Source organism: Hemiscyllium ocellatum, chromosome 7 (genome assembly GCF_020745735.1).
Source record: "Hemiscyllium ocellatum isolate sHemOce1 chromosome 7, sHemOce1.pat.X.cur, whole genome shotgun sequence".
Taxonomy (NCBI): Eukaryota; Metazoa; Chordata; class Chondrichthyes; order Orectolobiformes; family Hemiscylliidae; genus Hemiscyllium; species Hemiscyllium ocellatum.
The window spans coordinates 101,495,737-101,520,529 of NC_083407.1; the positions used below are offsets into that span (position 1 = coordinate 101,495,737).

The window sequence follows — 24,793 nt, forward strand, 5'->3', positions numbered from 1 at the left end:
AATCAATAGTCTGCATATCACCCCTACTCTTAGTTTCAGTTCCTCTCAATAAAGGTATATCAAGGTCGAGTTGCAAAAAGGTTTCTTAAGTATTAAGACAAAGAGAGTGGAAAATGGGAATCCATATCCTTTAAAGCCAATGCAAGCCAAGTTAAAATGAACACAAATGACATGGCAGACTTGATGAATGAGTACTTTGCATTCATATTCACAGACACAGTGGTCCTCCATCATGTTGGGCTCAACAGCATGGAGACCACTTCTAGAAAATTCATCTTCAGCAGGCCATGTCTCCCACATGGATGACGATAGAATCCTAATAATGTTTCCTATGGGGAACAGCCTCAGGGTAAACTGCATCGAGGTTGCAAGTACAAATAATATGACAGGACGATAAAAAGAGGAATTGCAGACTTCTCCATTACAGACTACCGCTCTTGGGAAAACATGAGCGTTGTCTGACCCAGTTGGTGGAGAAAGTACTGAAATTTGGTTCAGTGTGCTTCAAAGATCATCCACACTGAACCCTCAATATCCAACATATCAGAGGAAGGCCATTGGTGGTGCAGCTACAGAGACTCTCTCAAACACCAACAATGACAACCCAAACTTCAAGATCAAGCTAATCAGCTTGTTTCCTCAGGAGAGGATCCACAGAAGGCAATGTGATCATATTCAGATTACATAAGTTTGAATAAAATGCAGTATAGTAGGAAGGTTCGTATTCATAAATGATAAAGGCAATATATAATAGCTATAACAGAAAACCTCAAAAAAAGTCTCAGTGAGGAACTTAATGCGCTTTGTAAAAACTAAAACAAATGTAATGGAGAAAATATATGGCTTAAGATAGTCAAATCTCCAAGACCCAAGAGTTTCTACACTAGGAAATTAAAATAAATTAGGAAATTTAGGAAATTTGTTTTAGATTCATGAATTGTGCAGATTTTATTGGAGAATTGCAAACATCACACCATTATTTAAGAAAGGAAGGAGTGAACAATATCAGACCTACAGACTGATAGCTTAATACAATCATTGTAAAGGTTACTGCAACCCATTCACAAGAACAGTGTGACTGGAAATTTTGAAACAAATTATCTAATTGAAAGATTGTCTTGGTGGATTCTTGAAGGTAGACTATATTTGAATCATCTGACGAGATTTTTGAGTCAGTCACGAGGATGGTGTCTACAGATGTTATTGTGACAGGCAATGGAGTTTTATGTAAGAAATGGTTTTACGTAAGAAACTATTGGTACAAATGACAATGCCTAAAATTGGAAATAACCTTGTGACATAGGCTGGTGATGGGCAAGAACTTGGATAAAGGAATAAAGTTTAAGGGAATATTCTAGCTGGTAGAATTTGACAAATGTGTTTAAACTGATGTGTTTGATGCGGAGACTGCTGGGTGTTAGGTGAGGACAAGGGAGACTCTGTCTTTATTGTAATATGGCGGGGTTTAGAGCAGTGGAACAGGGAATAGAGGTGGTGTGGCGGAGGGCTGTCTGGATGACGGAGGGAGGTAAAGTAAGTTGTTCATAATAGATGGACAGCTGGGATGCTCGTGACTGGAATGTCTCCTCATCCGAGCTGATGTTGTGGAGATGGAGGAATTGGGAGAATGGGAGGAAGTCCTTGCAAGATACTAGGTGGGAGGAGATGTAGCCCAGGTAGTTATGGGAGTCTGTGGGTTTGTAGTAAATGTCCATCTGGAAATTGTTGCTGGAGATGGAAATGGTGAGGTGAAGAAAGGGGAGGGCGATGTTCGAATTGGAGGGCGGAGTGGAAGTTGTGGGCGAAGTCAAAGTCATCCAACGCATCATCCTCAAATACTTCCGGCAACCCCAAATAGACCTCACCACCAATAACATCTTCCCCTCCCCACCCCTCTCGGCCTTCCACAAGGACCATTCCCTCCGACAGTTCTTAGTTTATGCCACCCCTGCCACTGAACCCCCAGGTACCTTCCCATGCAACCAGAGAAGATGCAAAATCTACCAGTACACCACTCTCCCTCACCTCCATCCAGGGCCTTAAACAGTCCTTCCAGGTGAGACAGAGGTTCATCTGCCTCTTTTCCAACTTAGTTTAGTGCATCAGGTGCTCCCGATGTGGTCTTCTCTACATCGGAGAGATCAAACGTAAACTTTGGGAACAGTTCACCAAACATCTCAGCCAGGTCCGCGGGGGTAACCGGAACTCCGAGTCACTGCCGATTTCAATTAGCTCAACCACTCCCTTTTTGTCATGACAATCCTTGGCCTCTTCCATTGCCATAACAAATCACAGCTCCTATTGTAGGAAAAAACACCTTATCTTCCACCTGGGTAGCCTGCAACCCAGAGGACTCAACATTGGGTTCTCCAATTTCAAATAACCTCTCTCCCCATCCCCTGACTCCCTTCCCAGCCTTTTCCCTGCTCCCTGCCACCAACCGGATTCATTCCTCCCACTGACCATTCTACCTATCTTCATCTATCCCCATTCCACTACCCTGTCCCTGCCTCTCCCTTTCTCTAAAGCTCCCCCCACCCCACACTCACTCCCAGTCTTGAAGGGTTACACCCGAAAAATCAACTTCTGCACCTCCTAATGCTGCCTGGCTTTTTGTGTTCTTCCAGCCTCTTGCGTGTGTAGTTTGGATTCCAATATCTGCAGCTTTTTTTGTCTCTAACCAAGGAATGTCACTTCACAGACAGTGATATATTACTGAAACATAGTCACTGCTGTCATATAGGTTAGCTGCAGCAACTGTGCCCTCAAGAAAGTCCCACAAAGCTGTAACAATATTTATGGGATTGTTTAAGGGGTTTACGTTAGCCAATATACCAGGAAAATTTTCCTTTTGTTCACAGGTCATTGTTGGCTAGGCCAGCAATTATTCTCATCTATAAACTGCCTAGAGAGCAGTTAAGGGTCAATCGCATTGCTCTGGGTTTGGTGTCATATGCAGGCCTGACGAAGTAAGGACAGTAGTTTCCTTCCTCAAAGAAAGTTAGTGAACCAGTTGGGTTACGATGACAATCATGGTTGTTTCATGATCATTGGATGGTCACCATTACAGAAACTCTTAATTCCTGACTTTTATTGAATTCAAATTCCTTGCTATGGTGGTATTCAAACCTGGGTGTCTTGATTAACAGTCTAGTGATAACACACAAGGCCATTGCCTCCCCAGTTATTCCTACTCTTATTCAAGTAGTGGTGTGGGATCTTTAAATTTAAAACCATGGTGGCGTATTGGCCTAGATGTTGTGCTCAAGTCTTTGCAGTTGGGTCTTGAATCTGCATCTATCTAATTCAGTGTTGTCATTGCTACTGCTAAGTCACAGTCACGTCACAATAAAATAACTACGGGTTTCAAATCAACATTTAGTTGAGGTTCTTGGTGAGGATTTGCAGTTTATCCAGACTGTGGAAACCCTTGTGCAGTATCCAGAACTTTTAAATGATGACTGAGTCTTGTTACTGCACTCAATTAAACTTTCTTCTGAAAGAAATACTAATGGAAGTTTCAAATATCTGGAACCAATAATGAACTTTAAAGCTCAGCAAGTTAACGATTGATTAGCCGATCTGAGTGATGTGTGAAATGAAAATGCAAAAAGAAACACAATTTCTTATCAATTTAATATTTTGAGTTATGCTTGCTGATTTAATCACCTATCAGAGTAATTGCAATTTTTATGGTTTAAAGAAAGAGAGTTAATATTTTTTTTCATTTGCAACTCTTCTAAAGCCTGGACTCTTGACAGTTAGATTACTTGCAGGTCACATCCATTTGATCAGCTCCACAGAGCAATTGTGCAGTGGTTAGGCAGGTCTGACCAATTCAGCAAATCCCTGACTGCAATAGCATCACAGCCCAACACAGGTAAAACGGGATGGGAGAAACTATTTAGCTGTAATAGTGGTGGACCAGAGTGCTGCGAGATTTACAGCATGTAGCATCACTGCCACCATCCCACTGCCCCAAACTGGATCGACAATGTAGACATCAATAAATCTGATATTGTGAGCAAGGACTTCTCCTTTTCTAAAACACTGGCATTTTGACACTGTTCTGTCATGAGACTAAGACTGAATCATGTGACACACATGTAAACTTTATCACGATGGATATCACAATAGATAACATAACATAAAGGAGCATCTCAAAACATTTCATTGGAACATAATTGATCAAAGAATTTGGCATTAAGCGACAGAGGAAGATACAGTATTAGGGCAGATGATGTAGCTTGTGATGAGTGTGTTAAAGGAGGAAAGTGAAGTAGAGAGGTGCAAAAAGGATATTCCACAGCTTGGGGCAAGGTTACGTGAAGGCAAGGCCAGCAAGAAGTGGTGTGATTACAAGTGAAAATTAATCTGTTCATTTAGCAGTGCCATATATTAGAAAACCATTTCATCATATACAACAACAAAGGTTTGTTTATAAAGCACCTTTACTTTAGTTAAACATCCCTGGATGATGGAGGTACAGGAGCATTAACAAACAGAAAGAAAACATGCAATCAAGCAGAATAACAACACATTGTGCACATCAACCACAGCAAAGAAATAATTTTAGCATGTACCAGATCTATGACCCATCTGGCAAAACTCAACTTGCATTTGAATTCATGCCATTATTGTGGACCAAGCTTTGGGACATAGACTTGATAATCATCTGAGACCATTTCAAAATGGTGCCTACATGCCTCCAGCAATCTTCTCCTGACACTTCAATGCTGGCAATTAAAGAGACAGTTTCTTGATGAATTATTGTTTTAAAGGATGTATGCTACTCAGAATCACTTTTCAAATCCACTTGTATTACAGCTACAATTTCAGATGGCATGATTGAGGGAAGGGGCAGGTAAGTATCAGATCCTGTTGAGTTACAATCTTCTTAGTACACATTGCTCTCTCTAAGAACACTAACAAGGGTTGTGGGAAAACACTAATTGATGATGTCTCTCAGTCCGTTAGAACCTGAAATTTACCCAGGGACTAAGTGTTCATCTGGCAGGGTGCTCTGTAGAAGAGCACCTTTAAAACATCTCAGAACATTTCTGTCTACATTGAAGACACTGCTTGAAATCAAAAGGCTAATGCAGATCATGCTGAGTTTGTAACATCTGCCAAAGTAGCAGCAGCACTGGAGGTCATATAACTGTCCTGAATTTTAGCACAGTTCCTGAAATAGAATGAAAACTACTAGTGTTACAGCTCTTCATCAATCCCTCATGCTTACTTTTGGAATTTATGTTAAGTAGAGCAAAGATTAAATCACACAATGTCTTCCAACGCCAAATATGAGAACTGACTTTAACTGTTGTACAAGAATGGCAAATCTTGAACAACGGTGACACTTGAGAGGACCACTGACCAGAGGAATGGAGAAAAGCATAATGTGTGTCTCATCTACCTAATCATGATGTTAATAGTTTCCTTCATCACTGGTCTCTCTTTGGCAGGAGAATGCAACAGTAATCCGAATTAATCACCTACAAGTCTTCACAAGAAATAGCAATAGAGATCTGCACTCCAAAAGCTCAGCTGTCTTTGATAAGTTACTGTGGGATGAATATATGAAGCATAACCCCATTACCAGCCTTCCTGTGTAAGAAACATCAACACTAATGACTACCAACACCGAACTGATTCAGTTATCCAACACCACACAAACAATTCTACAAATAGGCTGTGCTTACAACGCACCAGTTTGAAAAACCTGTCAAACTTGAGAACAGGAGCACACAAGCAGGAATTTGAATGGTTGAAAATCCTAGACTTTTGCTCCCTTCCCTTAATGATCCTCTAAACAATTGAACTGCAGTCAATGATAAACACTATCAATGAACAATAAAATACAAACAGAGTAGGTTACCTTCAGCTGTGCCGGAGATGCCATCTGCTTTGAAATTACTGGTGCTCTTCTTCCTGCGATGCTTTTTACGGTTGGCGTGGGGTGAAGGTGGAGGCTCTATCTTGGGACTGGTGGTGCTTGATATGCTGGGACTTGAACAGACAGAGTCTCCCAAGCCAGTATCTTCAACAGAAACCCAAAACATCATGAGAAATAATTCAGTGCAATGATTTCTGAACACTTCTAACACATTGTTTTAAGACAAATCCTTATCACAACAAACTGGGATCAACATCTGCAATACTAGACTTGTTTGTGGGCCCTTTTTTCCCCAGATAGACAGAAAAATAGAGAATGACTTTCATCACATCCTTCCTGGAGTCAATAAAGATGTAGAAGACTTAGGGTGCTTATTGTTGCATGGGTATGTAGACCTGTGGCATACTGATAATGTCCCTGTTTCCTGGCCAGGGGTTCTGGGCTCAGGTCCAAATTTAGGACATAGTGGTCAAAGACGTGTGTTGACAACACGGCCTAACAGGTTGATTATTTGTTTCTAAATCCTTTCGATCTGTCTGGTGGTAGACAGGAAGAGGGGAGAATCGCCTAGTTGACTTTCAGCAGAAGGCAATGGCAAACCACTGCAGAACCGTGGAAAGCTTAGCCCTGGACAATTCAATGGAAGTCCACAGTTGCCAACACTTTCTTAGTAAATGGTGCTTGAAGAGACACAGAATGCTGACAGATATCTCCTCAAAGATTTTCTCAGATAAAGTCATTGAATTATTAAGGGATAGAGGAAGCCATTTGGCCTATTGAGTACAAGCCACAGTTCTGTAATGCAACCTGATTAGTGCTATTACCCATTATTTATCTCTATGGAAAGATGTAAAACTTAGGTCTGTTAGAAAAATACCATCCATATACTTGTGAAATATACCAAATGCCCTCCTGCTCCATGTGGCCTTTTCACAGGACTATCTGGGTTGAGGTTGAGGTCATGGAGAGACAGAACCTTGATATATAATAAAATTGAACCTGCAAATCCTGACGTGAAATATCCTCAGTGAAATCACTGATTGGAAAGGTAATAGTAGACTCAAGACTGGATCCCTGGTTGGGAATGGTGCTTGTCCCAAATCTTTGGGCAGGGAATTGATGGTAAATAGTAGCACTTAAGAAGTGACTCATGGGCACATAGATGTTAACGTATCAAAGAGATTCACCTGTCCCATATTCTCAATGAGAGCCATAAAGAATTGAGGGATAGTTAAAGCTGCAACGTTGTAATTACATTTCCAACTATTTTCTCTTGAGCATGACTCAGATAAGAGAACAAGATTGGTGAGTTCGCAATCACAGTATCCTTTTTTGAAAATGATCCCCAACACCGTGTATACACAGCTATTGGTTAAACTTTCCATTTCAGTTGTAACTTTCTTATATTTTATACACTATGTCCTCTCTCCCCTACCCTTGCATTATATGTTATGAAGAGGGAGGGAGGGGCCAGCATCATGTCACTCTCAGTCTAACAAAAAGGTCACTGAACTGAAACAATAACTCTGGCGCTTGTTTACATGTTGCGTTCCCACTGAGCGTTGTTCAGCATTTACAGTTTTTATTTATTGATTCTCGCATTCAAATTATCTTGCTTTAGTTCACCTGTTCCTCATTACTCTATTTGTGAATCACACAAATCCCTCATTTATATTACATAGGTCACTCAAAGCTCACTGCATTGAGCATGAGTAGCATCAAGAATAGAACAGAAAATTGACACAGGAAAATATATCAGCTGCTCACTGACATTCTGTTCACTGAACCCCAAGCTGTGCAAGATTTGAAATGCACATATTTGGTAAGGATTATTTTTAAAAATTGTGGTAAGGTGATGTTGCAATGAATCTTTACATCACTAACAATAATTGCTCTTCAAAGTATTTTGCTGTATTTTATAGTAAATGATATTACACTTTGAGCAGATCAAAGAGAATTATGATACTTGGGGGGAATATTATTCGAAATCCACTTATCAATAAACATTGGTCTGGATTTTGAGGTAGTAATAATGTTGAAAATATCAACATTCATGGTTATCATTCCACTGAAACTGACAGAAACCTCTGGAGTCTACATGTGCAGAATAACACAGAAATTCTGTGCTTCTCTAAAGGAATGGCTGTTAAGAATTTTCCATTGAGCTTCCACTGCTTGACTGCAATCAGAGAAATGAACAGACTTCATTTCTATTTGGATACTTTTCAGCATGACTGAGATAAGAGAACAAGATTGGTGAGTTCGCAATCACAGTATCCTTTTTTGAAAATGATCCCCAACACTGTGTATACACAGCTATTGGTTAAACTGCAAAATTCCAGAAAAAAACATTACACCTTGTTTAAGGAGATGTAACTGGGCTCATAATAGTTACTGAGTTTCATAATTGCTACTCGACACCCTCCCAGGCATACAATAGCTAAATGTCTCTGTGGAATGTCAAATTTCTCCATAAATGAGTTTTTTTCCCCTATTTTACCTGTAATATTAAATAACTTCCAAAGACTTATTTTGCTAACTGAAAAATTTAAATATAAAAGTGAAAGGTTTTAAGCACTTCTACTTTCTTGATTTGCTACTTGTGAATACTTCAGTAGGATTGTCTGTTTAACCAGTTGATGTAATCGTTGTTTTATGTCGGACGTCCTCTTGCATCTGATGCCAGATGAAAATGCTTCTGAATGTGCCCAACAGATTGCTAGACCTTTGTAAATGGCTTTCTTAAAATCAACAATGAATGTCTTGTTTCTCCACTGACTTCAAATCTGGTATTGGCATTCAAAATACTTACATCTCAGTGAAGGTAATCATTGGAACTGATGACTGGAACTCAGTTCTAATATTTTCCAAATGTATGAATTTCTAAGTTATTGGTTCTGAACCCCAAACCCCAGATCAATCAATGTATAATTATCTCAATTAATAAAAAAAACTCTGATCCTGTGCAGAAGTGCTGAACAATTGTCTGTTTGGCTGTTATGTTGATTTCTATTATACTCAATTTAAGCTCTAATGATACTGCAGACAAATACTTTCCACTACTTCCACCTCAAAAAAATTCAACAAATGCACTTTGCTACCTCCCCCTCAATTGGAAACATGCATTCACCACAGCCCTAAATCATTATCATTCAGTGTAGCATTGAGGTGGTGAAATCCTTTTCTTTAAATGCCCGTAGGGGCTGCTTCCTACTTCTTCTAAACACTACTATGATCAGAACGTGGTTGCATGTACAGCTGGAAGCAAGCAATGTTTTGGCACACAGGCCTGAAGCAGATCCCCGGAGTTGCCACAGATGAGCACTAAGATGTTATCTTTCTATGCAAGATTACTTTTATTACACATTACAGTGATGTACAGCAGGAAAGCTTCATTTTTCTAATGGACCGCATTGATGGGGATACACAGAAGAGATTCACTCACTTCACCTTTTTTTTAAAAAACCTGCCACAATTTTCTTTGAAGGATACACTACCCTTATTATCATCAGGGCTAGCCTTAGTCTTTCAGATGAGAATATTAAAACAAGACCCCTGCTTGCCCCGTTGGCTGGATGTTAAATACTCCATGATTTAACTTCAAAGAGCAGCTGGGAAGCTCTTCACTCTACCTTGGCCAATATTTATCCATCAGTGACAATGAATAGATAACTTGTTTCAGCCACTTTTATGACACAGAGAACAAGGGCAGCCGATTTGCTTTTTGTGGGATGTTGCCCCGTGCAGACTGACGATCATATTACTACATTATAGCAATGATTACGTTTCAGAATATTTCATTGGTTGTAAGGTGTTTTGTACATCTTAAGGATATAAAAGGTATTACAGAACAACCTTGATTATCTGAATGAGATGGGCAGGGACTACTTTGTTCAGATAACTAAGAGTTCGGATAATGAATTGTTCAGATAATGGATAACGTTTTATTGGACCTTGAGATCTTGTTCGCATAATTGGAAATTCTGATAATTGATGTTCGGATAATCGATGTTGTTCTGTATGTAAAGGGAACAACTTCTTTGTTTTCTATTGAGGCTATTGAGATTATAGATGTAAGGTGAATGGCTTTCCAGGATTTGAACTTCAGGTCAGGAAATCAGTCTGACGGGAGTAATTTGTATTTGTAGTTCCTCGGTTGTTTTCTATCAGGTAGTGGCTGATGGGTCTAAGGTTGTAGCTCACTTACATTTTGCTTCTGCCCGTGCCTGGCCTGAAAGTGATAGCAGTGCCACTGTGTAGAGGAGTGTATTGGACATTATGTGGTTTACACCAACTGTTCTATGACAGCACTGACCTCCCTTTGCCCTTCGACAAGGGCATCATGGTGGCTCAGTGGTTCGTACTGCTGCCTTGCAGCACCAGGGGCCCGGGTTTGATTCCAGCCTTGGGTGATTGCCTGTGTGGAGTTTGTCCACTTGGGTTTCCTCCCAAAGTCCAAAGATATGCAGTTTGGCCTTGCTAAATTGTCCTGTAGTATCCAGGTTAGGTAGATTAACTATGGTTAAAACTAAATGCAGGATTATGGGGATAGGTTCGGGAACGTTTTTGAGTGGAATGGTCTTCAGTGGGTCAGTACAGATTCGATGGGCCAAATAGCCTCTTTCCACAGTGTAGGGATTCGATGACAATATTTACATTATAAATGAAGGTAATGATGAGCTGCAGGCTAATCTCAGTTTTAAAGCTTCAGCTGGCCCCCAGGAAGGCTCATGATATCTGTATCATCTAAAGGGCGGTGGGCGTAAAAAACACAAGGTTACAAACTGGAAACTAACTACCACATATACAGCACACCTTCAACTGGATCTTGGCTGAGCTATGTCTTAACTCCATCAAACCTCCTTGGTTCTAAATTTAAGGTTATGCCTTTGGTCTTCATCCTGAACTTCCTTTTGGATCTTCTGCTGTTCCAATGTCTGTTAAAATCCACTCAGCTTTAGAGTCCAAAGTGTAACACAGACAGCAAAACAAACACTGATGTGGAAAAGGAACAACAAAGTGATTAACTAAGCTTCTGATTCCAGAGTTTGGCACTACTGAGAAAATCTTGAACCTGTGCATTCTAGATTTTTGTCTGTTATTCTGAACACCACCCTTTTTCCAAAATTTGCACGTGACTAATGACAGAAATAGAATCACAGAGTTATTATGGAGCAGGAGGCAGTTATTTGATCTACTATGTCTGTTGTGGTTCTGTTCGCCGAGCTGGGAATTTGTGTTGCAGACGTTTCGTCCCCTGTCTAGGTGACATCCTCAGTGCTTGGGAGCCTCCTGTGAAGCGCTTCTATGATCTTTCCTCCGCCATTTGTAGTGGTTTGAATCTGCCGCTTCCGGTTGTCAGTTCCAGCTGTCCGCTGCAGTTGTCAGTAAATTGGGTCCAGGTCAATGTGCTTATTGATTGAATCTGTGGATGAGTGCCATGCCTCTAGGAATTCCCTGGCTGTTCTCTGTTTGGCTTGTCCTATAATAGTAGTGTTGTCCCAGTCGAATTCATGTTGCTTGTCATCTGCGTGTGTGGCTACTAAGGATAGCTGGTCATGTTGTTTCGTGGCTAGTTGGTGTTCATGGATGTGGATCGTTAGCTGTCTTCCTGTTTGTCCTATGTCGTGTTTTGTGCAGCCCTTGCATGGGATTTTGTACACTACATTGGTTTTGCTCATGCGAGGTATCGGGTCCTTCGTTCTGGTGAGTTGTTGTCTGAGAGTGGCTGTTGGTTTGTGTGCTGTTATGAGTCCTAGTGGTCGCAGCAGTCTGGCTGTCAGTTCAGAAATGCTCCTGATGTATGGTAGTGTGGCCAGTCCTTTGGGTTGTGGCATGTCCTCATTTTGTTGTCTTTCCCTTAGGCATCTGTTGATGAAATTGCGCGGGTATCCGTTTTTGGCGAATACATTGTAGAGGTGTTCTTCTTCCTCTTTTTGCAGTTATGGTGTACTGCAGTGTGTTGTGGCCCATTTGAATAGTGTCTTGATGCAACTTTTTTTGTGTGTGTTGGGGTGGTTGCTTTCATAGTTCAGGACTTGGTCTGTGTGTGTGGCTTTCCTGTATACCTTTGTGGTGAATTCTCCGTTAGGTGTTTTCTGTACCAAAATGTCTAGGAATGGAAGTTGGTTGTCCTTTTCTTCCTCTCTAGTGGATCTGATTCCTGTGAGTGTGGCGTTGATGATCCGGTGTGTGTTCTCTATTTCTGTGATTTTAATGATTACAAAGGTGTCATCCACATATCTGACCCAGAGTTTGGGTTGAATTTGCGGTAATACTGTTTGTTCTAATCTTTGCATTACCGCTTCTGCTATGAGTCCAGAGATGGGTAGTAGCCACACATGCAGATGACAAACAACATGAATTCGACTGGGACAACACTACTATTATAGGACAAGCCAAACAGAGAACAGCCAGGGAATTCCTAGAGGCATGGCACTCATCCACAGATTCAATCAATAAGCACATTGACCTGGACCCAATTTACCGACAACTGCAGCGGATAGCTGGAACTGACAACCGGAAGCGGCAGATTCAAACCACTACAAATGGCGGAGGAAAGATCATAGAAGCGCTTCACAGGAGGCTCCCAAGCACTGAGGATGTCACCTAGACAGGGGACGAAACGTCTGCAACACAAATTCCCAGCTCGGCGAACAGAACCACAAACAACGAGCACTTGAGCTACAAATCTTCTCACAAACTTTGAAAATCTATTATGTCTGTATACACTATTCAAGTGAGCATGACTACCTAGTGCCAATTTCCTGTTTTGTCCCAAGGCACTGTTTAATGCTATTGCACACTATTTCTATTCAAATAATCATCCAATACCCTCTTGAATGCCTCAAGGAAACCTGCTTTCAACACACTTACAGGCAATGCTTGCCATAGCTTATCTGTGGCCCCTGTCTGCCCTCATGGTGTCAAGACGGGACAAACTAGTGAAACAGAGTAAACAACACCTGCCTGGTGGGTCCAATAAAACTTCCGTTAACCTGAGATCTCAAAGCACAGTTCCTAAATCAAAAGCTTTGGTGCTTTTAGCAATTAAAATAGCTCCCTTGGTTCTGAGGAGGGCAAGAATGCCTTTGATTGAGACCCATGGAGGTAAGATCAGCACTGGTAAGATTTAGAGCTGAGAGTGTGGTGCTCGAAAAGCACAGCAGGTCAGGCAGCATCCACGGAGATGGAGAAATGATGTTGAAGGCTGAAGGGCTTATGCCTGAAATGTCGATTCTCCTGCTCCTCGGATGCTGCCTGACCTGCTGTGCTTTTCCAGCACCAATCTCTTGACTCTGATTTCCAGTATCTGTAGTCCTCACTTTCCACTGGTAGGATTTACACAGTATTCGAGCCACTTGCTGATTGAATACTCTTTACCTTCTTAATCATCAATTTAACTTTGTAACATTGAAAACAGCAGTAACGACAGTCTAATTCAAGACTGTAAATTAGTGTCTGCTCTGTCTCCCTTTAAAGCAACGCATCCGACTTGGATTGAATACAAAATAGGCATGTGCCTTGTATCAATCAAAGCGTGAAAAGGTTGATTGCTACAAGTTATCTAAAAAAGGGGGCAGAAATTAGATGACTACACCATCATTTTTGCTTCTAAACCAGCTCTGACAGGAGCATTAAAACTCATAGGTTCCATTTCACAGGGGAGGGACATTTGCGACCCTTTCATACATTCAGTGTCTCATATTAGTTCTTCCCAATCGGGCATCAATGTTCAAAAAAAATAATAATCTGCAATAGCTGCATTTCGACACTTGAAGTACGAGTTGGGAAAGTGGTTTCACTTTTCACTCTGGAAGCTGACAAGCATGACTAGAGGGGGAATAAAATAACATTCAGTTCACATAAATATCAAGCAGCCTGCCCGAGACTGATGGGACCAGAATGCGTTCTCAGCCATCATTCTCCAGACAAGCCCAAGGACACCCATAACTTATTTTACAATCATTTAGTTTCAGCTGAACTGGAAAAGTGACAACTTATCTCTGCTGACAAGATGCCATCTCAAACCTTACAATTAACTGTACACGATTAACGGCCCGCTCCGTCATTATCTTCTATCATGATCAACTGTATGTGCAGCCCTCCATGCCAGAAGGCCATTAGGACTATGTAGCTACCCAAATAAGTAGTTGGAAATCTGGTTGAAGCAGTAAGTGCCACTCCTGAGCATCTCTGCAGAAAAATAGACTGTAATAATAAAAGCAACTGAATGGGAACAAGATGGCCCAAGTTTAGGACCTTTTACCTTAAGAGTGCAATTGAGATCAAAGTTTCTTATTACCTGGCTCAAAGGACACTATCTGAAATGTATTCGAGCAGTTTTAACCCAATTCTCACAGGCCTTAGGCCATAGTACAAACCTATCCCATCCCAGCACCAGTGACATGAAACCCTAGCATTTTATCCACTGGCAATCACACTCAGTACAAAATGAAATACTGTCAGATTGGCAGGATCAGCTGCCTTTCTGAAATGTAATTAGAGGAGGAGATCAGATTTGAGGCCTAGCAATCCAATCTGGAAATGCCTAATACAAACTCGAAGGCATTAAAATCAGTTAAAATAAGTGCAGATCAAACAATGTCCTGAATGAAGAGTTCCAACTCCACAAACATAATCATTTCTAAAGGCAAAGTAACCTTCAGATAGTTCCACACTTTGGGTACTGGTTTTACCTACACTTCAGCGTGCAAGGTCATAATAATAAAATGACAACGTTGTATTGGAAAACGTGCACTGTTCTGAGCATAATTGCCATATCATGACAATCTAAGCCTCATTAACTTTCCATGTGATTCAGTAAAGTTTAATCAAGATGCAAGTTTGGTTTTGGTAGCCCGATACTGTGAAAATTACAGTACAAACTGCAATTTTCAGAAGCTGATCCTTTGTATGAACTGTATCAAAATTATTCAGAACATTATTTGGCTTGTTTGTCTAGAGGATGACTCTTGTCTAGGTGCTTTCAAGAAGGAGTCAGATATATTTCTTAAGGCAAAAGGAATCAAAGAGTGCACTATCTGGAGACTGGTGAGTAGTAAGACTTTGATCTAATGACAGTGAAGGAACGATTATACAGTTGTAGCTCAAAATGATGTTTGGCTTAGATAGGAACTTACAGATGACAGTGATCTCACTCACCTGCTGTCCTTGTTCTTTCCGGATGGTAAGGGTCAGAGTTTGGAAGATACTGTCGGAGAAGGCTTGACGAGTTGCTGCAATTTGTATATTTTACATGTAGCTGTCAAGTACATCAGTGTGATGGAAAGTGTGAATGCTTATGGTGGGGTGTTGAATCAAGTGGGCTGTTTGCCCCGGATGATGTTGGACGAGTGCTACTGGAGCTGCACTCATTCAGGCAAGTCGGGAGTATTTCATCAAACTCCTGACTTCAGCCATGTAGATGGTGGACAAGCTTTGTGGAGTCAGGAAGTGGGTCACGTTCCTGGATTTCCAGCCTTTGACCAGCTCTCGGAACCAAAGTATTTATATGGCTGATCCAGTTCAGTTTCTGATCAATGGCAATCCCCAGGATATTAGATTATATTCCCTACAGTATGGAAACAGGCCATTTGGCCCAACAAGTCCACACCAACCCTCCAAAGAGCAACCCACCCAGACCCATTCCCCCACCTTATATTTACCCCTGACTAATGCACTTAATGCTATGGGCAATTTAGTATGCCCAATTCACCTGGCCTGCACATCTTTGGATTGTGGGAGGAAACCGGACCAACCAGGGTAAACCCATGCAGACATTAGATATTAGATTAGATTACTTACAGTGTGGAAATAGGCCCTTCAGCCCAACAAGTCCACACCGACCCGCCGAAGCACAACTCAGCCAGACCCATTCCCTTACATTTATCTCTTCACCTAACACTATGAGCAATTTAGCATGGTCAATTCACCTAACCTGCACATTTTTGGACTGTGGGAGGAAACCCACGCAGACACGGGGAGAATGTGCAAACTCCACAGATAGTCGCCTGAGGCAGGAATTAAACCCGGATCCCTGGTGCTGTGAGGCAGCAGTGCTAACCACTGAGCCACCGTGCTGCCCATATTGTTAATGTGGATTCAATACTAGCTATATTATTCAATGTTGACACAATAACATCAGTGGCATATTTCAATATGAGGTGTGCTTTGGGGTGCTCCTGAGAAACATGTCATAGCGTTGTGGAGGTGGCCAAAAGATTTCTTTCAGTTCACAAGTCTGACCACACTGTAACAATGTCGTTGCTACAGAGTACACTTTGCAAAGTCTCAGCAATCATTTAACTTCCAAAATTATAATTGAATTAATTGCAGCATCTGAAATGTTTGGGGAGGAACAGCCAAGTTTCATTGCTGTCTTCTCCAACATTTGTCCTTTGTATGAGTTCTGCAACTGACCCTGTCAACACAACTTGATGGCAGATGTCTTGTTCCTAGCTCTTAGTTTAGATAATGCACTGTCAAAACATATAAATGTGTTGTGTAAGATGTGTTTAACGAAAGTGATAGGGGTCAAGGTTATGCTCCTGTTTGTATTCCACACACTGAGTGCATTATGATAAATGTAGGAGAAATGTAATGCTAGCTATGCCCATTTGAATTAAATACTCAGGAAATTCCTGAAATTGCACATATAATCTTTTATATTTGGAAACATTTCAAAATGATGTTCATTCTACTGTTCAGTTAAAGAGTAAAAGCCAAAATACTCATGTTATTCCAGATCTCATCAGTTTGCTTTATGTTATACTGCAAAACCAGTGGTCAGAGGTGGCTTGAGAGAGGATATTGCATATGGGTTTGGGATCTTTGTGCCCCAATGTTTGGAAGGTCATCCTCCAACTGTCAGCACTATTTCTGGTGAGAAAGGTCATGCACAGAAAACCTGTTTTTATTCTTGTTTAAAGAAAGAGGTCAGCACGCTGTGGCCATTAAGAACGTAAACTCACAAGGCCAAGTCCTGGCATTCAAATCACTGAGATTAGTGACCCAATCCCATAAGGCAGAATCTTGGTCTTGTACCTGTACAGGAAAACGGAGTTAATTCCCAGAACCTGGCTTTTTTGATAAAATGAACTATGGACAACGAAGAGAACTGCACCCAAAATGGTGCCTACTTATTTGCTGTTGACCAATAATCTTAAAAAATACACAGAATGAGAACATGGGAAGCAAGTATATAGGCAATTACCTTTAAAGCCTTCAAGATTGGCTGACAATTCAAGTCACAATATACTCCCCCAATCTTTGGCATTAGTTAAAAACTCCAAATACTCAAGCTGAGACATGGGAAACTTTTGATCAATTCAACATTATCATTGCATTTTAAGTAGCTTGACCTCACAAGGCTGCAACCTGTAATTTTTTGGACCTTGAAATTCTTGCATGGTTCAAATCAAAGACAACTGCACTGACATGCTGCAGTCAGGTCTTGTTTCAGACTTGAATACAATGGGATCCTTTATTGATAGGTTGCAGCTGCATCAACTACTTGTTGAATTATTCTTTCTGTCTGAGCTATACATTGATGTGACCATTTTGAATTCTGAAACACCATTAAGGTTGACAACCATTAATGAGCGACAGTCTCAATCAACAAATTTGATTAAAAGAATCAATTATGGAGAAACATCAAGAATTCAATGTCTTGTTCACATCTCCTTTCAACTGTTCATTAAAACAATCTTGACAAAATGGGTTAAAAAAACAAACTTATTGGAGTTACATAATGTGAAAAAGGTCAATTAGTCCCAAGAAATAGCCATGGTCATTAATACTGGTGGAGTTACTGACGTGAGTGGTTTGAGGGAACTCAATCAACTTCAACAGAAATTGTTGGTAATATAGGCTGCAAGTCAGAGAGAAGTTACTGAATCTGACAGCCTGAGGGAGCTGTGTTAGCTTGAGTAGGAAATGCACAGTGCTGGTCTGGGAGACAATTCCTCTTTCAAGGAGGCAAAGTCTTAACTGGGCTGTGAAGAGTCATACTAATATTGCGTATTCGGAAAAAGTTCGTCATGAAAGACTGGTACTGATACTGGTGGGAATTTAAAGTAAAAACAGGTGGTGGGAAAAGAGAGAAATAAAGACAAGTCTGAAGGAGAAGCATAAACAGGTATTTGCTGATCTGGTGTGGGGCAATAATAATCTAGTCCATGTGGATAATGTTTCCTAATCTACATAGTGCTTTAAATTCAGACACCCAAGAATAATAAACCGGTGAAGGTTGCTGTTTCAGAAATAGTCAAAAGAATAACAAAGTTTAGAGTGACTAGGTTGGATAAGCTTACTGTTCACTGGTCAAAACATTTTTCCTGAGTTCACTACTGATGCTTTTTTTAACTAACCACTTTTACGTTAATGGCTCTTAGTTTAAGATCTTGTGGAAACATTTGAGGTATCTCTGATCTATCAAGCCACTTCATAATATTTAAAGTCATTTTATTAAGTCACGTTTCAGCCTTGCACTTTTCTACAGGAAGATCCAGTCTGATATCTCAGTGGTGCTGTCATTCTGGCAAATCCATCTGACACCTTCACTAATGTTCCTACAATCTTGTAATGTGCAGACTGAAACTGTGCATAGTATTCCTCTAAGTGATGGCTTACAGAGGTGTTTGTAAGTCATGAAATGCAAGCAAGTTTTACAAACTCAACAGGTACTTTATTTTCTTGGATTATTTTAAGTTAGAAGTAAAGGTGGTGAAAATGGATAACTCGACTGTGATTTTTTTATTTAGTAAGTGGCAGCCCTTTTGGAGTACTATTTTAGATGCACATGAGATTTTTATTTCCATTTTTAAATTATGATATATTGCATTCTGTGGGCAGTGAGGTTCCTGCTCATCCTGTCACTGACTTATTAATTTGACATTCTTTGCCAGGTAAAGGCACACTGACTAACCTTTATGATTATGCCAGGTTAGTTAACTCTGGTATCAGGGTACTAAAGAATCCCTTTCAATGCTGAAGTAGATTCTAAACAAGTAGAACATAAACGGGACAACATTTACTGCAATGCAGCAATTGGAAATAATCAAACTTAGCTTCAGACCAACTGTGACACCAATTTATTGCTGAGATTCATTTGCATGCTGATGAGATATCGTGGAGAACATTGCTATGGGGGGAAAAAATACACTCTCCCAAACCACTATTTCCCACTCTCAAGGTAGATTTCTTCAACTTGAAAAAGGACTGCATCACATATACAGTACAGAAACAAGCCATTCTTAAATGTGTTTGCATTACACGCCTCATCCAAATCAACCCAAATAAATTGTTGGGGTTTCTACATTCTAACGCATCTTTGGGTAAAGAAGGTTCTCTTGGAGTCCTTGCTGGATTTATTATTCTATCTACTAGCCTCACAAGTGAAAATAGTTTAAGACCTCCATTAGGTCACCCTGAGCCTTCTCTTTTCTAGAAGCAAAAAAAAGAGACCTGAGATGTTAGGCCTTATACTTATAACGTCACAATTCCAGTATCAACCTTGTCAGTCTTTATTTGCATCAGTTCATATCCGTTTATGTAATTTGGAGAACAGAACTGTGCACAGTACCCAACTGCGATCTAACCAAATTTTTATACATACCTGTATTTAACTTCATTCATCATTATGTGTGTTCTGCATTTCTGTGACATACAGATGTTTCTTTTCTCACTGTATCCAAATATCACCAAAACAGTTGATTATTTCAGTGAACCTTTACATCCAAGTGCTTATGTTGAACTGACAGGATGGGAGTGGTCTCTTTCTGCTCACCATATGCTTGTTTCACTTTATGCAGTTTCAACGTGGCTTCAAGTGGGTAGGGGCCACTGAAAGTGGCTCCGAGAACAAAGGCAACATTAAATGAATGTCTGATGTCAGATTGAAAAAGCAAATGGTAATGCAGTGAGAGGATCTTTCAAGGGTCTGAAACAGGGAGCCTTAGTTAAATCTTACAAAATCCTCATACATGGGTGAATGATTAGTGTCAAAAATGATAAACCTTTCAATACTAATACCCACCACTATGATGCCTAGAAGAAACCACTGTATTACATACATAATACGTATGGAGCTAGCTCGGAGTATTGTAGCCTGGTGCAACAGGAGCAGCTAGGTGTTAAAGCCCACTCTTTTTCTATTAAATCATGGGGCATAGGTGTTGCTGGCTGGGCCAGGGTTTATTTCTTGTCTCTCGTTGCCTTTGAGAAGGTGGTAGTGAACTGCATTCTGGAGCTGCTGCAATCCCTGTCACATAGGCAGATCCACAATACCATTAGAGAGCAAATTCCAGAATTTTGACACAGTGACAGCAAAGGAACTATGATATATTTCCAAGTCAGGATGGTGAGTGGCTTGCAGGTGGTTGTGTTCCCATGTACCTACTGTCTTTGTAGAAGTGGTCATGGATTTGGAAGGTGTTGCCTAAGGATCTTTACTAAATTTCTGCAGTGCATTTTGTAGATGGTACACACTGCTGCCACTGAGCACTGATGGTTTAAAGAGTGGATGTTGTCGATGTGATTCGAGAGTGTGGTGCTAGAAAAGCACAGCAGGCCAGGCAGCTTCCAAGGAGCAGGAGAATCGATGTTTCAGGCAAAAGCCCCTCATCAGGAATGTGGATGTGGATTCTGGATGTAATGCGAATCAAGTGGACTGCTTTGCCCTGGATGATGGCAAGCTTCTCAAGTATTGTACCTTTGCTGCATTCAGTGCCTGCAACCATTTCATAACATCACATGGACTGAATTGAATTGGCTGAAGACTGGTGTCTGTGATGCAGGGAATCTCTGGAGGAGGCTGAGATGGATCACCCACTCACATTTCTGGCTTTGTTATGAATGTTTCAACCTTATCTTTCCATCAGTGTTTGGAAGCAAGAGATGCTATCTCCTGCTATGCATAGAAGCAGCAGAGACATTGGTAGCCCACCTGCCCTTGGACCTATTAAGTCGCCTATTAAGGCTCACATAAGAGCCTTATTTCATTGCCGCGGGTAGTTTTTAAGTCTTCCCTTGAATTCATTGACATTCTAGTGAACAAAAATGGCTGTGGGAGATCCACTTTTACTTAGGATAAGCTTCTAGCCAAGTTTTTACTTGGGATGATGAGGCTGGGTGAAAGCAGTACAATTTTGTTTGGCAGTAATTCAGGTATTTGATGAGCAGTCTATATACTTAACACCCAAAAGTAAAATGTCATCAGCAAGGTAACATAATGGTGCAAAAATAACATTCTGTGGAAGAAGGAAATCTAAAATAAAAATGCTGCAAACATGTAACGTTTGGCAGCATCTGTGGACAGAGAAAAATAGACCAGGTCCAATGCTAGCTCTCTGCCTGGAATAGCACAGTCAGATGCAGAGATTATTTGCCCTTGTGGGAGTATCTAGGACCACTGGGCATAATCTTAGAATAAGGGGACGCCCATTTAAGACAAAAAAAACAAATGAATCTGTGAAAGTCATTACCATAGATGGCAATAAGGGGTATGTTGTTAAGTATATTCAAGGGTGAGATAGACAGATTTTTAATCAGTTAGGGAATCAAGGGTTATAGGAAGAAGGCAGGAAAATGGCATAGAAATGATCAGATCAGTCATGATCTCATTGAATAGTGGAAAAGACCTGATGGGCCAAATGGCCCAGCTTTACTCCAAATTTCATGGTCTTAGATTATGGGATTACAGGGTTGGAGAACGGAGGTTCAAAACCCACTACAAATTTTCTCTGAGTTTAAAACTTTTGAAATGTAAAAACTAGTTTCACGTAAAGTGACCATGAGGTTTTTGGATTTTTCTAAATCCACAACTGTTTCATACATCACATAACACACTTTCATGGACCTTAGTGCCCTTACCCAGACTAGAATTTACATGACTCCAGCCAAAAACTAAGGCACTCAGTTGGCCTACTATCACCTTCTCATAATCACACTGGAACAGGAGGAGGATGGCAGAAGTTTGATAGATATCTAAAGTTTTTTTATGCTTTGCCAGGAATTGGCAAAAAAAAAAGCCAGCAAATATCCAAGAAAAAAAACAGAAAGAAACAAATGAGGATAAAAGTTGAACAAAATAGGCAGCAGAAAAACTGTCTATAAAGCCAGTTTAAGACTAATGTAAATTATTGATAGCACTTCTAATTACTGCTGGCGTGGATACAATCAATAATAGGCAGGCCTTAACTGCAAAGGCACAGGATTTTATATATGTATTATACGATATATATTCTTTGGTAACATTTGAAATTTGATGTCAGTCACATGATACCATTCCCCTTCATACCCAATTTCAGAATTGCACTGTGTGCTGCTGTGATAGTACACACTGCAAAATGGTAAGGACTCTCAAATTTGAATGCTAAAGTCTAGACTACAAAATATAACAAATGACATAAGGTTGACAGTGAGTTTCAGGCCATAATTCATTTTCATAGTTTATGTCATCATTAGAGGTGTTTGATTGAATTACTGCCTCGCAACACCCTGCCAGACAGCAGTTATCGGATATTTGTTACCTTGCAGTGTGTCTGAAGCACCATTGCCGCAATCATTGGTCCAATGAATATCACTGTCTAAAGTTCTCTCAACAAAGACTTTACAGTACTGCTGTAACCTGATGGTAACCGGCTCATCTGATACTCCAATCAATTAATAGAGATTGACGTATGCAAGAGAAAAGCAGGAACAGGGTACTGAGTTGGATGATTAGATTGGGTCATAATGAAGTGGAAGAGCAGGCTGGAAATTGCCTACCCCTGCTCCTATTTGCTATGTTTCTCTGTAATTGCATATTATGGTATAGAATTTAATGATGACCATGAATCCATCATTGATTATTGAAAAATTTCAACTGGTTCACAAAGGTCCTTTCCTTCCAGTAGGGAAAGTAAACTGCCATCCTTACCTGGTCTGGTCTACATGTGACTCCAGACCCACAACAATGTGCCTCTAAGGCAATAAGTAATAAGCAATAAATGTTGGCCTAGCCAGTGATGCTCTCATCCTATGACTAATTTAGATTGACAGTAAAACACTCTGGGACATCTTTGGGTCATGAAAGGCACTACAAAAATGCAAGTTGTGCTGCAATCAAAAATGGTTTGCTTGTTTGGGTTGTGGGGAGGAGCTGGGGGGGGGGGGGGGGGGGGGGGGGAGGGGGAGGGGAGGTTGGGGGTAGTACATCTGGAATTTTAGTGCATGTCCTGTGGTCAGATTGAAAACTTTCACACAAATGGAATAGATGGAGAGTCGTGACCTTGGGCAAAGCACTAAAGTCAGTGGCTTAAAAACCTGTTTGTGCACTGACCAGTGCCAGCAGCAACCTGAATGATGAGGACCACACTGATTTGGGACTCCTGGCTTCATCAAGTTGTGCTTGGCTTGCCAATAGACATCATCAGTACCCCAGGAGATAGTATGTAATCAGTGCTGGAAATGTGAACAATCTGGGAGTCATGTAAAATTAGAATAGGGAAAAACAAAATTAACTTGACATGAATGGCAATTTGACAGCATTGTCACAATTTTAATCATTCTTTTCCATTTCTGGACTCAATTTTAAGAAAATGCCATGTGGCACACTCAGGTGACGAAGATTTTCCCTGAAACTGGATCCTTCACATTTTAAGACCTTAAGAAAATTGCGCATCCCTCCCTGGTGTGGTAAGGGTAAAACCAGTCCAGATGAACAACTGCATCAATCAATCAATCAATCAATCAATCCATCAATCCATCAACTGCCAGAAATAAGTAAAGCAAATAAAGAGTAGAAATGGGACAACTAAAAGAGGCAAAAAGAATTTTGAAAACCAGAGCAGAAGAAAATCCCACAGATCAGACAGCTGGCAGAGGCACCAGCACTGTTCATTTTCTAAATTGATGTAAGCAGTTTTGTCTCTGCTGTCTTTCTTAAAGACAGCTGTTGTTGCCCGATCACACACATATCTGTAATGGCAGCACAATTTTCCTGGAGACCAGAGTAAGGAGTCAGTGGCACAGAGCATGTGTCATCATCAGGGTACCTGAGGTGCAAGGTGTAAAGGAACATTGACCTTTCAGCTGTTAATTTGTTCAATCTGATACTTGTGAAGATCTGGAGCTGTTGGGGGTGACTATTAGATCGATCTCCTACTGTTTTTTAGGTAGCATGGTGCCATCATGATTACCTTGTGGCCACTACTAATGTTTTGGAGAACATCAGGGAAGAAAACGAGAGAGATGGGTGGGGATACAATCAATGGAATAGTTTGAAATATAAGACGGAAATTGGAAAAAAAAAATTCTGTACAAGAATGCACCATATTTTAAGAATGTATAAATAATTCCTCCTTCAACTTATTTTCTCTGCACTGTCAGGTCTTCCTCACTGCCAAAAATACACGACAAAGTTTGATGAAAAGGAAAACCTACATTTCTCTAGTGCCTTTCACAGCTGCACAACATGCCAAATAAATTTTACTACCAAATAAAATAATATCACCAGTGTCTAAATATTGAGTAGCAGCTATGGTTCAGTTTTAGTGCTCTTGTCCCAATTCAGTAGATTCTTAGTTTAAAACCTACTCCTGAAGCAGAAAATCCACTTCTAGCTGGCAGTGCGGAGTCAGAAGGTTGGTGGTTCATGCTCCACTTTGTGTCTTCAGCACAAAAATAAAGGCTGACAAACCAGAAGAGTCACGAGGGATGGCTGCCATCTCTTTGATAAGCTGCTTGATCAAGGCGCAGTTTCTCAGGCAAACACAAATAAACCAAGTGTGATATTTTTGGAAGCATGGTGTTCAGACCAAACTTATTTAACCAACATCACAAAGCCATATTGCCTGGTTATTCCACATTCTGATGTTAATCATATTACTGCAGAAGCTTGCTGTGCACGTTGCT

The 24,793-nt window shown here is 40.6% G+C and overlaps 1 protein-coding gene across 4 annotated transcripts in view; it reads right to left on the reverse strand.

Moving 5' to 3' along the window:
- Positions 1-24,793, reverse strand: part of agap1 (ArfGAP with GTPase domain, ankyrin repeat and PH domain 1) — a 788,284-nt gene that overhangs the window by 142,417 nt on the left and 621,074 nt on the right. For all 4 annotated transcript variants that reach the window (XM_060827602.1, XM_060827601.1, XM_060827600.1 and 1 more), the window contains one exon: positions 5,879-6,040. In XM_060827602.1, the coding sequence (XP_060683585.1) occupies positions 5,879-6,040 (162 nt within the window). The remainder of the gene's footprint in view (positions 1-5,878; positions 6,041-24,793) is intronic.